At 45.4% G+C, this 13,686-nt stretch overlaps 1 protein-coding gene across 2 annotated transcripts; it reads left to right on the plus strand.

Annotated features, from left to right (window-relative positions):
* On the plus strand, positions 1-9,154 carry SLC25A47 (solute carrier family 25 member 47). 2 transcript variants are annotated; one of them, XM_065839763.2, is made up of 6 exons: positions 1-144; positions 5,793-5,836; positions 6,130-6,201; positions 6,462-6,644; positions 7,738-8,011; positions 8,849-9,154. In XM_065839763.2, the coding sequence occupies exons 1-6, from the start codon at positions 117-119 to the stop codon at positions 9,133-9,135; spliced, it is 888 nt and encodes a 295-aa protein (XP_065695835.1). In that variant the 5' UTR covers positions 1-116; the 3' UTR covers positions 9,136-9,154. The 2 variants fall into 2 exon arrangements, with proteins under 2 accessions (XP_065695835.1, XP_071665750.1); XM_071809649.1 differs by lacking the exons at positions 1-144; positions 5,793-5,836; positions 6,130-6,201 and adding an exon at positions 6,222-6,319.
* Positions 9,155-13,686: the final 4,532 nt, after the last annotated feature.

The following is a 13,686-nucleotide window of genomic DNA, read 5'->3' on the forward strand; positions in this document are numbered from 1 at the left end:
AGATCACACTGTCTCCAAAGGACCTGCAGTGCTCTGGAAGGACCGAACCGATATCCTCTTTTCTTCTACCTCCCTAACGCTTAATCAGGGTAATTAAGGCAGCAGAATCAATCTGGATGGATTTCATTGCCGGGGCCATTGGAGGTAAATACATGAAGGAGTGCTTGTTGATACAGGTTGCTGTGTTTCTTTCTGGTTCAGCTAATGGGCAGGTCTCAATGGCAGAGCTGGGAGTTTTTCAACGGGGACTGCTTGTTAAAAGTGGATTCTTCCTTATGAAGTGGAAAATGTCATCAGAGCAGGTTCACAGAGCTACTGGAGACGCAGAGCTGCAATTTTGTTGGCTGAGGTCATTGCTGCGCGATCTTCTCCAGCCTAATTGCCGCGGGACAGGACAAACTCTAATGGGAAGACACTAAGTGGAACGCGTTGCTGCAGATACAAACCGGCGAGTAATGCCCAGACAGCAAAACTTTGTGTGTCTGATGCCAGAGGGTCCTGGCAGGGTATCGAGGTCACGACTCTGGGGGGCTGAGAATGTGATTTGTGAGACGGGAGGGGTAGAGGCATGGCTTTTTGTAGTGAGGACAGTCTGAATGAATGACCTTTGGCTTAGTTTAAGCTGCAGCTGTGATGGTAATTTCAGTGCAGGCGAGCTGCATAGCAGGCTTTGATCTGGGAGAAAGTAGGTTAGTTATATATAAAAAAAGTAAAATGAGAAAAGTGTGATTTATTTCTAGACATTTTTAGGGCATTTACCGCTCAAACACAGCTTTGTTTTAAACAACAAAATTTAGTCACTGGTCTCATTTTTTTCTGAAATCTTCCCAGATTTAACAGAGTATCGAATACCAAGACAAAAGCCTTGGAGTTGCCACTGCCAGAAAGGACAGGTAAACCTGCCAGAAGGTTGAGAAGCCCAGCCCAAGCCTGCATGTCAGATCTCACTTTGAGATCTTCTGACATTTGGCAGTTTCCCTCACCAGGAGCAGCCTGTGGTCCTGGTACAAATGTGAATTCCCTGGGAAGAACCATGATGAGTTTTGCACCCTCATTGCTCATCATGCAAAATGTGCAAGTGGGGTGAGGTTCTGGCATCTCAGCAGCCTGCAGCCCTGGAGGTACCAGTTGCTCAAGGTGTTGGACTTCCCAGGGTGCTGGGGGATCCTATTTGGGAAGGATCCTTCATGGGAGAGGGGAATATAACCACCTACTCCATGGCAGCTTTCCCTTCTCCGCTTTCCTTTCTGACTTTAAAGTACCCAGTGGAGATGGTAGTTTTGTGCTGAGGCTGGCAACAGGACATCCATCTGAGAAGGATTCACCAAACCTCCTCTGAGACCTCCTGTTAATGACTGACCTCATCTCACCAGGGCAGCAACAGTTGTGTTTGCTCCTTGAACTTCTTTGCTTTTGCTGGCACAGTTGTGGTTGAGCCAGTTAAGGATAAACTTCTTTTGCAAGGGAATGTGGAGAGCTGAAAACACAGTTTCAAAGTGGTTGTTCACCTCAGCCTTCAGCTCCTGCTCCCATACAAAGTCATGATTTGTGTGGTGTCTTGCTGTCTGGGTGTCAGCATCATGCACCACCCTGCCATGCAACGAGCATCTCCCATGGGTGCCCTGGAAACAGGCTGGGGAGCTCCAGCTGGGACCAAAAATGTCTTTGCTTGTTTTATTGGACTTCACTTGCCCCAGGGGGTCAGAGAGCAAGATTTTCCATCCCATCATCTGTGTCCAGCTTGGAGCTTTCATAAGAGGGATAATGAATCTTTTCACTGGCAAACAGGGGTGTTTTCTGGCATGCTGTTCCCTGCTGGGAGCTTGCACATAGGCATGTGCAAGGTACTTGGGCAGGGCTTCAGGGCCAGGGTCCTCACCCCAACATGGAGTGGATTCCAAGGGTGGGACCCTTACAATTACCTGTGACAACTGGGGTAGTTTTGGTCCTGAGCTTATTTCACGGCTTGTGTTTGTTAGAGCTGAAGCAGTTCTTGCTTTCCCAAGGAGGCTGCAAACTCAGTTGAAGTGCATCAGACAACTCAAGAGGCAGCATAAATAATAACAGAGTTTCTGTTTAATCATTTATGTTCTTGTGACCTTGATCTGTTTTCAGAGTGTTTTGCACAAAACATGGCTTAAGCACCACAGAAAACCAGAGGAGTTGCTACCCCTTTTGGATGCCATGGAATGATCCAGCCTGGCTCAAGGCACCTGCACAAATATTGTCCATCTCCACTGAGCTATTGCTTCTGTGGCCATGGGACAAACTTAGCATCTTCAGGCAGGGAAACAGTGATTTGCTGTGACCCCAGATGGAAACAACTTGACAGAAACTTGCTCAGTGACTGTGGAGACTTTCAGTAACCACTAAATGGCGCTGAATATTGTGGAAAGCAGCTCTTCTATAAGGATGTCCTTGATCAATAAAGCTGAGCAGGAGATTGGACTAGACACCTTCCGAGGTCTCTTCCAACTTGAATTTTTCTGTGACCCCATGTATATTTTCTAGCCCTGCTACTACAGCAGCCCAGGCCATGGCAGGCGATGATTTGACTCTTGTGCCAGGTGTGGAGATTGGGGAATGGGAAGCTGAGGTTCACCCAGCAGTGACAGAACAGCAGGGCCTGCATGGGCTTCTCCTCATCTTACTGCAAGGTTACACACCAGACACATGCCATCCAAGGACAGATAAAATAGTCTTTCGATGGAGAGAACATGCTGTCTGCTTGTCCTTACAGCTAAAGCAACTTCTGCTGGCCACTGCCAGGGCTGCGTTACTGGATGGAGTTCAGATTGTTTAGGGTATGGGGCACTTCTTATGTTCCCAGCTCTTCACAAAGCAAAGGTCTTTGGAAGTTGTTGTCTCCCCATCCAGTGCACAGGCCATGATTCCTGCTTCTCCCTGGGTCTCTCAGCCAGGTGTTTACCAACAGCTCAGAGCTGTTGCAGCCTCGTGGGCTCCATATGGCTGTTGCCTGCTCTCTGCTGTGAACATTGCAGTGGCCACATTGCCAGGATCTCTCCTTTTTTGAATTACCTGTTTGAAGAGACTGAGTGAAGAGACTGAGTATTCCAGTTTTGTCCTTGTACTCTGTATGTGTGTAGAGGATGCGGCAACCCACGCACAATACCTGAGAATGTCTCCGATAAAGTAGGCATGAAAAATGGCTTGCTACAACCCAACGAACGTCATTCACCTGGTTTTGCCATTTACTTCTGTCTCAGGGGGTGTGCTGTTACTCAGCAGGAGCCCCACAAGATCCTTCTCCCATATGTTATGCTATGCTATACATTGCTGGCCTTGTTCAATTCTGCTGTGCAAACAGGGCATGTGTGGGTCATGCTGTCTTTGTCCCAGGCTATTTATACTGTGTGACATTGTGCAGAGCCCTTCTTCGTCAGCCTTTGATGGACTTGGCTGAGCTCCTCAGCTCTGACAACTTAACTGCTTGGAGTGTTTTGACTCTTAAGGAGTACATTGCATGGCAGGCTGTGGTTGTTCAGAGGTTTGGAGTGGGAATAAAGTGGAAATGTTTGTTTCTTAGAGGACCTAAGGTGAGCAAGAGACTTTAGGACCGAGAAGCAATGGGAGGCAAAACTGCGTTATTTTGTCTACGTTGCTGCTGTTTCTGCACCTTAATGTGTGAACAGGGCACTTTGGAAGGGAGGACACTTCCTGTCAAACATTGACCCAGATCAGCCTTGGTACCTGATGTGCACAAAACACGACTTCTACCTTCCTGAGCTGGTGGAACAAGCCAGGACTTAGCTGTGCAAGGCACATGGTGCCCCTGAGTCACCACTGCCTGCTCAGCTTGCATTTGCTGCCTCTAAGGTTCAGAAGTCTGAAACCCATGTGATGCCAAATCCTCTTGGCTGGGACAGGTTCTTGGGCCAGGGGACCTGACCTCCGCGGTCAGCACAGTCACACTGACATTGACTTATGTGCTGCTCTTTGCTGGCTGGCGGGGCCCGTGTCTGCTGTCTGCCTCTGGCTGATGGCCGGGAATCTGGGACAGTGCAGGTGGCCCCGGGTGACCTTGTCCGTTGTTGCTCTCTGTTTGGACCAGAAGCATTGCTCCTTTGAGTTGTATTACCCGGTGTGATCACTCTAGCTGTCTCTCTTCCAACCTGATCTCATTTTGGTTTTGGAATTCTTGGCCCCTTTTTAATCTTCATTGCTATTTATCTGGTGACAGATTTGATAGAGGTTTTTACAGCAGAAACCTAATTTTTCTTCAAGCAAGAGGCTTCTGTTTTTTTTCTTCTGAGTAAAGCACCTTGAGATTGTCTCCTGGTGACTCACACCAGCAGCTGCTGCTTTTTTCCGAAGGCAGTAGAGCTTTCCAGAGCTCCCAAGCAGCCGTGTAATCACACGTGAACATGCCTAGTGAAATGCTCACAGTGACTAATACATTTTTAAGTATCTTTTGCCTGGCTCCCTGAAGGGCTCATCAATCACTTTTATGAACTTTGTCTCCATCTAAATAACTCACATGGATACAGCTCCATCATCCTCCAGCCTGATTTCCTCTCAGATGTCTTAATCAGCTGATGTACTGGGAGGAAGTGAGCTAGTCAGCTCTTATCATCTGTTGTATCTGCCATCAGGTGCATTTAGATTAGAGCTCAGAATGCAGCGGACAGGCAGGGACAGTGGGTGATCTATCCGTTACTTGGCCAAGAGAAGCCCATGTCTGAACTCTCATTCTCCATATCTGCCATTAAGACATTAACTTTGATTGCATTTCCAACTCCATCACCTATTTTAAGGTTTCAAAGTGAGCTTGGGTGTCGACAGAGGATTGACAGCCCCCTCCATCAGGCTGGACATGCTGTCACTGCCGCAGGCAGGGAGTCGCGGTCAGCTGGCGTGCGGGCCGTGCTGCTGAGCACGCTGGCTTTGTGCGTGGCCATCGCTAATCCCTTGCTGCCCCGTAATCCTGCTGAGCCCTGAGCAGCAGAGTGTGAGTGCTGCACCCCAGTGTCACACCAGCCTGCCAGAGCTCAAAGCAACCTTCAGTTTTGCTCCTTGCTCTGCTCTTGCAGCAGTCTGGTGCACGAAAGAGATGCACCTTAGAGGCTTAGTCCAGCATAGTGCTGTGGGCCCTAACACCCAATGAATTCCTCACCCAAAGCTCTAGATGTGCTTTGTAAAGTGCAGCCAGCATGTGTCCTGGCATGGAGGATACAGCAGAAGTACCTCTCTAGTCCTCAAGACTACAAGATTCAAGATTGCGGAGAGCCTGTAATGCCTGAGGACCACCTCTCTTTTACAGATGTCCTTGTGACTGCTGCTTTTATTCCTTAATATTTCCAAGACAAACATGGAGACCCAAAATTGCTCCAGAGGCCCTCTTGTGTGAATGAGGATGCTCTGCACCTCATGTGAGGGTGCTTGATCATAGTCCAAAGGTATTTTACTGCTTCAGCTGAGAGAGAGAACAGTCTGATATCATACAAGTCATCTTTTCAGCCTTCCTGCAGTGGTGCTCTCAATGTTTCCCCAGTCCTGGCTTGTACTGGGGTGTTATTCCTCCTGATTAGTTTTCTGTGACACTTGGGTTCCTCTCTGAGAGTGTCTTGGTCACAGAGAGAAATCACAGCATTCTGCTTTGTCATTCTTGGCTCAAACTTCATCACTGGAGCTTGAAAAAGGTCTGATGCCAAGCATGGCAGGGCTCTGAAGCTGCATTTTTCTGCTGTTCCCCCAATGACTTCCCACAGTGGGGCAGAATGCTCTGTTGCAATGTGCCCTGTTAACCATCTCCAACACACTCTCTGTTTCAGGTGGTCTGAGCACAGCAGTGGGTTATCCGCTGGACACAGTGAAGGTACGGGATGGAGCTTTATTTCTTGACTACGGACTGAAAATGAACAGGCTCTTTTGCTTTCCCCTCCCCCTTTCTAGAAAACTAGTCCCATAGCAATTCTTTCATCTTTGTTAAAATCAACATATTTCACTCTATTTGGTTATGTTGTTTCTCATAAAAAAAAAAGTAAGTAATTTCGTCATGCTATTTTATGGCTAATTATCTGTTTTGCTCCTATGGCTTTTTATTTGTTTGTTTGTTTTGTTTTGTTTGAATCTAATATCTACCTTTTAAAGTTGTCCCTATATTCATAGGTGAGAATTCAGACTGAGAGGCATTACAATGGGATTTGGCACTGCATTCAGGAAACATACAAGACAGAAAAAGTAAGTGCCTCGCATCAGAGTTGCTGACATCAGTTATGGATGACTTGCTGCAGAGAAGCAGAGCTGTTGGCAGGGGAGGATGAGCAGCACTTACATACAACCGTTTGTTGGGAGAAAGGTCAGGATGAAATTGAGCTTTGCCAATGAACTGTAAGATGGGAATAAGTTTTGGCTCAACAATGTAGGGACAGTGTTTTTGGGTAGATGCTTTGCATGCCATTTGCTTTACAAAAAGTTATTTTATCTCTGTTTTCAACTAGATTTGGGGATTTTACAAAGGCGTGTCTGCATCAGTCCTTGCAGTATCGGTGATTTCTTCTGTTTCATTTGGCACGTACAAAAACTTCCTTTGTACCATCTGCAAGCTGCGATACGGAGCTGCGGATGCAAAACCATCCAAGCTGGATGTTTCTCTTGCTGGAGGTGCTGCCGGTGCTGCCCGGGTAGGTCAACAGCCAAAAGGGAAAGCACAACAAGAGATCTTGTTCACAGACCTAGGAGCCTGGGAAAGCACTGAATGTTTTCTGTCTGGGAGGCCACAGGGGAGCCTGCACAAACCTGGTGGGTTTGTTTTCAGGGGCTTCACACTCTGCCCATGCTGCCCCCTCCCTTGTCAGCTCTGCAGCGTGGCCAAGCTCTGCCAGGCAGCTCATGCCGACTTCGGTTTAGAGTTCCAAAACACTTAAGAACTCATTATTAAGAATGACATAGAGCTTGGCAGCAAACACAGAAAAAGGAAGAAAAACAACCTGAGCAGCAAACTTTCCAAGTGGCTCTGACGGTATATTTATATAAGAAAGACGTAACTCAGTGTGTCAGAGCTCAGGCTGGTGCTCTGACAGCGGCTGCACAAGCCCGGCACGGTGTTGCTGTAGCAGTGGGCAGCACACAGCGTTGCCTCACCAGGACTCGTAACTCGGCAGGGCATCGCTGAGAAGTGATGCTGCATGGCAAATGTGCATGATCCCAGGACAGGGAAGTGAGGCTGAATCCAGGAGCACTTTCCAATCAGCAGATGGATTTGTGTCAGCATCTGCAGGAGTTCACCCCAGCACTCCGATGGCATGCTGGGCAGAAACCTGCACCCAGTCACAGACAATCCTCTTACAGAGCAGTCCAGATGGTCAGGTTTCTAGCTGTTTCCTAGCAGGCAACGACTCCATTTAACATAGGTTAATGTTTTTAAAGTGTTTACGGTCTTGGTTCCAAATACAGATAAATATAAGAGCCTTGAGGTATGCTACCCTGTAGCTGAGAACATCCCCTATCCATGCCCACCTGGTTTAAAAAGTTGTTACATGTGTTTAATATACCCTGGTGATTTCTGCCTTGCCTTCCACTCCTCACAGTGCATCTCACACAGGTGTTCTGTGGCTGCTGGGTGGGATTTAGCACAGACAGAGGGGACGAGGCTGGAACTTGCTGTCTTCAGGTAATATTATTGCCTGAAAGTGTGGGAGACAAGGAATTTGCAGGAGAAGGATCAAAACACCGTTTAAACGTGAAAGGTTAAAATACCATCCTCTGATGTTACAGGTTTTGTTGATGACTCCCAGTGAAGTGGCTAAAGTTCGAATGCAGACTCAGAGGAACCCACATCCTTCCACTGCATCACCCCAGCCTGTTTCCAAGCCCAAGTACCGAGGATCTTTGCACTGCCTGAAGGTGATTGCCAAGGAGGAAGGTTTTGGTGGTCTCTACAAGGGCTGCTCTGCATTACTCTGCAGGGATTGCTCCTCTTCTGCAATATATTTCCTCACCTATTCTGCTCTGTGCGACTGGCTCAAACCAGCGGGGAAAGATAAACCAGGTAGGTATTGGAAAGCATCTGGCCTTATCTGCAAAAATGGCTTATTTAGTACCACACTGAGGGAAACCAGGCTCTTAGCAAACATCACCCAGCACCTGTGAAACCTCACCCAGATCTGCTTCTCATGTGGGGTGCTGTGTGTTTGCTTCCTGGTGTCACGGGGCTGTTTGTGCCCTCCTGGTGTGGATGCCAGCAGCCTGGGAGTGTGGGCTGTGCCAGCACCACCTGGTCCCTCAGCAGCTGCTTCTCTTCCCGTGGGAGGGCTGTTCATGGCACACTCTGGTGCCTGGTGTGTGGAGATGAAATCCTCTTCATGCAGAAAAAGGATATGTAACTAGAAATGAAACATGGGCCATCATGGAGCATGGATCAGGGTCAGTCCAGAGCTTGAGAATAAATCCCAAGTGCAGAATGTAACGACACTTAAGTTTCCTGGTTGTGATTTGGCTCCAAAAAACGATTATCCACTTTGAGAAAAGACCAAATAGGTGACATTCAGCAAGAACATTTTTATAATTCCTGAGAATTATAAAAATAAGTAAACCCAGCTGGAGAAGGTGTGGGTGCTCTCAGGCTGCATCACATCTAGTTCGTGTGGTGTCAAATTAGATGCTGCCTCTGCACGAACCAGTATGGTATGTGCAAAAATGAGTATGCTGTGAAACTGAGAGAGCACGCAGTTTGTGTGAGCTCACTGAAAACCTCACAACTGCAAGAGCTGGACAAAATAGCTGCTGAAAGACATGGAAGTTAACCAAGTTAGTTAACAAATCTGAGACACCTGCAGTCATATCAGTGCAAGGCTCGAGTTAACTGCGCCTCCCTTCACTCCTGCAGGTTTCCTTGTTGTCCTACTTTCTGGTGGCTTTGCTGGAGTCCTGGCCTGGGGATTAGCTACTCCCATGGATGTCATTAAATCAAGGATGCAAACAGATGAATTAGACCAGCGCAAGTACAAAGGTCTCATCCACTGTGCTAGAGAAAGCGTGAGAAAGGAGGGTGCAAAAGTGCTTTTCAAAGGACTGGGGTTGAACTGCATTCGTGCCTTTCCTGTGAACATGGTGGTGTTTGTAACGTATGAAGCTGTACTGAGAGTTACAGATCATTATACAAACAAAAAATAATTTGTGCCACTCTGTTCAAGGGTGTATTTTGTTTGGTTTGTTCTGTTGTAACACAGTATCCACAATTGCTGATCTCCTTTGATGGGCGGTGTAAGAAGCATGGACATTTCAGCACAAAACTGGATGGCTGACGGCTTTGTTTTATTCTTATAGGATTACAAACTCACCAGGGAGTCTCAGACTTAGATACAACCTCCCTTTTATCTCATTGATATATTTAGACTGTAGCCACTGCTCAGGCCCTTGAAACATTGGGAAATATTTATGTTCTAAAAAGCTGATAGTCTCATCAGAATTTTTGGTAGAGGATTCATTTTGTTTTTTACTGGCACAGGAAATGATCTTCACAACCAAGGAAAGAGCTGGGGGCAGCTTGTGTAAGATTTAACACTACCCAGTGCTATTTACACATAATGCCTGTATTGCATTCCGTGAATAACTGAACATATTTGTGCTTCAGGCTGCAACTTTTCCTTCCCAGCTGTAATTTTCCCAAAGTACTCTATAATTATATCCCTTTGGTAGCAGCTGAAATATGAACCTCCTTACTTTTTCGTGTCATTATTTAATGACTGGCAGACGTAGTCTGTTTACATAATCACTCTAACAACCTCATGGAAAGCGAAACCAGGCAGGGGTTCCCATAAACCGAGTGATTTTTCTCGCTGTGCAGCCCTGAGCTCCCCCCATCATCCTCCCCTCCGGGAGGCTGAGGGATCACGGCTCTCCGGAGCTGGGCACAGCTTGGGACGCAGTCTTTTCTCACCCCGGAGGGAGGGGAGGAATAGATGCAAAGCCTCTTTGTTTCTCAAAGGAAGGGCTGCCATAAAATCCATGCACTGCGGGGTTAGGCAAGTTAGATGAGAATTGCAAAGGTGTCAAGTTTAACTAAGATTTACTACTTTTAAAATGCATATCCTCTTGTCACTTCAGTGTTCGAAGCAGCCAAAAGTTGCTTGTTTGTTTTAAAGGTGCATTTTGATATAACTTCTGATGCTCCTAATAACTATTTATTTTTCATAGAGGTACAAAATTTCATCAACATGTCAGTTAAAAAAACCCACGCTCACACTATTGCTTCAGAAGGAAAGTCCCTAAAGCCAGAAATACTTTAATTTGCTCATCCTGCCTCAAGAGCAGCATAAATGTTTTCTGTCTCCATTTTTAATCCCCAGATGATGACATCTGGAGCAGACTAGGTCCAGCCCCTGTCAGATTTTGTTGCAAGAACATTTTCTGGAGGTAAAGAGGAAGACTATATTTTTAAAGGAGTTCTTCAGGGTTGATGCCCATCTGGTCCACAGCCACTTTTACCAGTTGATAGCAAGGCCTTGACTACACTGATAATAATTTTGCAGCAGACAGGACTTCTCAGCTATGCTGGACATATAAAAAAGGTTCTTGTGTTTAAACGACAGGTGCTACTAGAAAAGAATAAAGGAGACCTCTTCCCCTCCAGAGAAATATTGGTAAAAAGCTCCAGAACTGTCCTCCTGAAATCTAAGCCTTCAATTGGCTTTTAAAACATGTTCACAGCCATGCTATCAAACCATCATCATAATTTTTCTCTCAGGAGTTTATCCAACTCTTGCAGTTGAATCACAAGCAAGGTTAAAAGACCAGGCAGGTGCGGAGTATGTCACCTTAAAGGGGAGTGAAATGAAAGACCCAACGCTGAACTGGATTCTCTCCCAAAGTGCTTATGGCCTCAGCAACCTACCACCCACGGTTACATCTTGGGGTATGAGCATCAAAGCATTAAACTCCTTTTAGTCAGAAAGTCCTTATAACAGAAGATTTAATTAAGTCCTCGTGATCTGGAATTCCTCTTAATATGGTTATTGAGAGTCTACTACCCTTACCTCTTTCTGCAAGGGACACATTTGATCAAGTGCTGTCCCAGCTGGGTAGTGATTTATCCTGGCTCTGCCTGGGTGTTCTCTGGAATCAAACTCCTTCATGCTGTATTGTTCTCAGCCAACCCTGTTCTCAGGCTTTACATCCTCTGAACAGAGGCAGTAAAAAATGCCTGCAAATCAGACTAAACAACCATTTATCGTTAGGCAGCATCGATACCATCCATGGTCAGCCCAACATTTGAAAATGAAGTAGCTCAGCTGTCCTAATAGGCCCACACATATTCAGATGACTAAAAATGTCCCCTCCTGTGGGTGTAACTGAAATACAACTGGTTTGAAGAAACAGAATTACAGATGAATTGTAAAAATGAGTGGGAACAACTGTGAAGCCAGTGGAGAGGCTGAGAACTGTAAGCCTTCAGGGTATTCAGCACCATGTAAAAGTAGGTTCTCATGTGGCCTGAACAAATGCTACACGAGAGGCAAGCTGTATCTTCAGGAAGCTTATTGCAGGAAGGTAACTGCTTTGCAACCCATCCTGCTCACAAGCCTTTACTGGAAATAACATGTACACAGTATGTGGGTGACAACCTGCCCTAGAGCCAGAACCCACAGGGAGTTCCAACTGATACAAACTACCAAGAGGTACAGGAATTGACTGGGTAAGTACTGTAACCATAGGTACATAAATATGAACAAATTTTTGTTTAATGACATGACACATTGTACATATTAAGTACTTTACTACATATATACCAGTCTGGGTGTTTGGCTTCTGGATTTTAGAACCTGACTATTTTCTGGTTTCTTTGTATTACCTTGACTTTCAGCTACTCTGGTAATTACAGAACTATTTATTCTGATAAATTAGCTCGCTGAAGGCCAGCTAACAGAATAAGACACCACATTTGCTGTGCTGATATTGGATTTATGTTGCTGTAGGGCCTGCAGCTTGTTGTATAGATTATTCCTTTCAGTAACAAAGTTGTTGGCCTTGGAAAAAAAGAAAGTTTTCTTTAGAAGGCATGTTCTGGTGCATGTTTCCATGTTGCTGATAATTCCTGCTTCCTCTGACAACGTTTATGAATATCCTAGTAGGCTTCAGCTTCCCTCTTGGTGACTGTGGAAGAGCCATATAAAGCTGATCAGAACCTGTGCTCTTCAGATAGCAGCAATTGTGGAGTATCATGTTTCCACCTCAGTACCGGTCTTCACGCCAAACCTACTGAAACATCATTGTAAATGGGTCACATCGACCTTTCCCTATTTCTGAGCTGGCTGCTGGATACTGGGAAATTGAACATCCAGTCTCGCCTGAGACCAGTTAATCTTTGGAAAACTGACCCTTATTAGCTTGCTTTGGGAGCAATCCAAAGTCTACCTGGCAGGACTGGGTACAGTGGATTAGAGGGCACCTTGTATCACGCCTGAAAGGCACTGGACATCAGAACAAGGACCAGCTCCATCAGATGACTAAATCAACATGTAAAAGGCTAAAAAGAGAGGTCAAAACAGAGTATGTGTAAATTAAGCCTCCTAAAAATAAGAGTAAAATCAAATTAGTTTGATACAGAGTTTTATCTACATTTTTATTACAGCAAGATGAACAAAACACGAACAAATTGAGGAAAATGTAATGAACATTGCCTAATAACATCCTTACACATTTCACATATGCTTTTGAAGAGTGCCTTGTCTGAACTTTTAAATACCTCTGGGACATGAATTGTAATTACAACAGATTTAGGAATTTGCCAAGACTCTGAGAAACTGTATCATTTCAGAGCACATTTGTAAGAAACCAAGAGAGTACTTGAGTAAGGTGCTTGCTCAGTAAACAAATACTGAATAATTTTGCTATCACTCTCCTTTCTAAACTTTCAAAACAGATTTTCATTACTGTCTTATAAAATTATTCCATATGATGCTTAGTTAGAATAGAATGTATCACTGCTTCTCCTATAGCATGTTTCCCCTTTCCTGAATAAATCAAGTAAGTCCTGCAGGACAGATCTGCATTTAATATTTTAAAGAAGAAATCTGCATTACGAGTTTGCAAAAGCCCTTTAAAAGTCAATTTAAGTCTTGTATTTTATGTATAGCTTAAAGATGACAAAGAGTGAACTGCAAGAACAGCAAGGTCATCATTAAAGTCTACAATAAGCAAGAATTAGTTTATTTACTACTGGATTTAAGAAGTAATTTTTCTAAGAATCGCTCCACCACTTAAAAAAAAAAAAGCTTTCTACTGATTGTTAAAGGCTTGTTGGCACTGAGATACTACATCTGCGGGTTATAGAGATATAGACACAGCCACTGGTAACCATTTACTTTAACACACTTAAATCATTGGCGTTAGATTAGTGATGCCAACTCACGTAAACCATAAAGAAAAAGGAAAAAGTTAAGCGTTGCTATTTCCAGCACAAGTTTGAAACACCTGCAATAGGACTCAACTTGTCTCACATTTCAGTCTTTCCTTGGCACTTCAAATGACACGGATTTCCACCCCGGCAGCACAAGGTCACGGCCGGGACACACACGCTGCGTCACGGACCCGCTGCGGCTGGGGAGGCAGCGGCACCAGCTCCGGGCAGCACAAACAGCCCCACAAAGTCTCACGTACCAACGCGATGGTCCGAGGGCGACCCAAGTCCATGAGGAGTCTCACCCTTGAAATGTCTCCCTCAAC

The sequence above is a fragment of the Patagioenas fasciata genome, chromosome 5 (assembly GCF_037038585.1).
Source record: "Patagioenas fasciata isolate bPatFas1 chromosome 5, bPatFas1.hap1, whole genome shotgun sequence".
Classification (NCBI taxonomy): Eukaryota; Metazoa; Chordata; class Aves; order Columbiformes; family Columbidae; genus Patagioenas; species Patagioenas fasciata.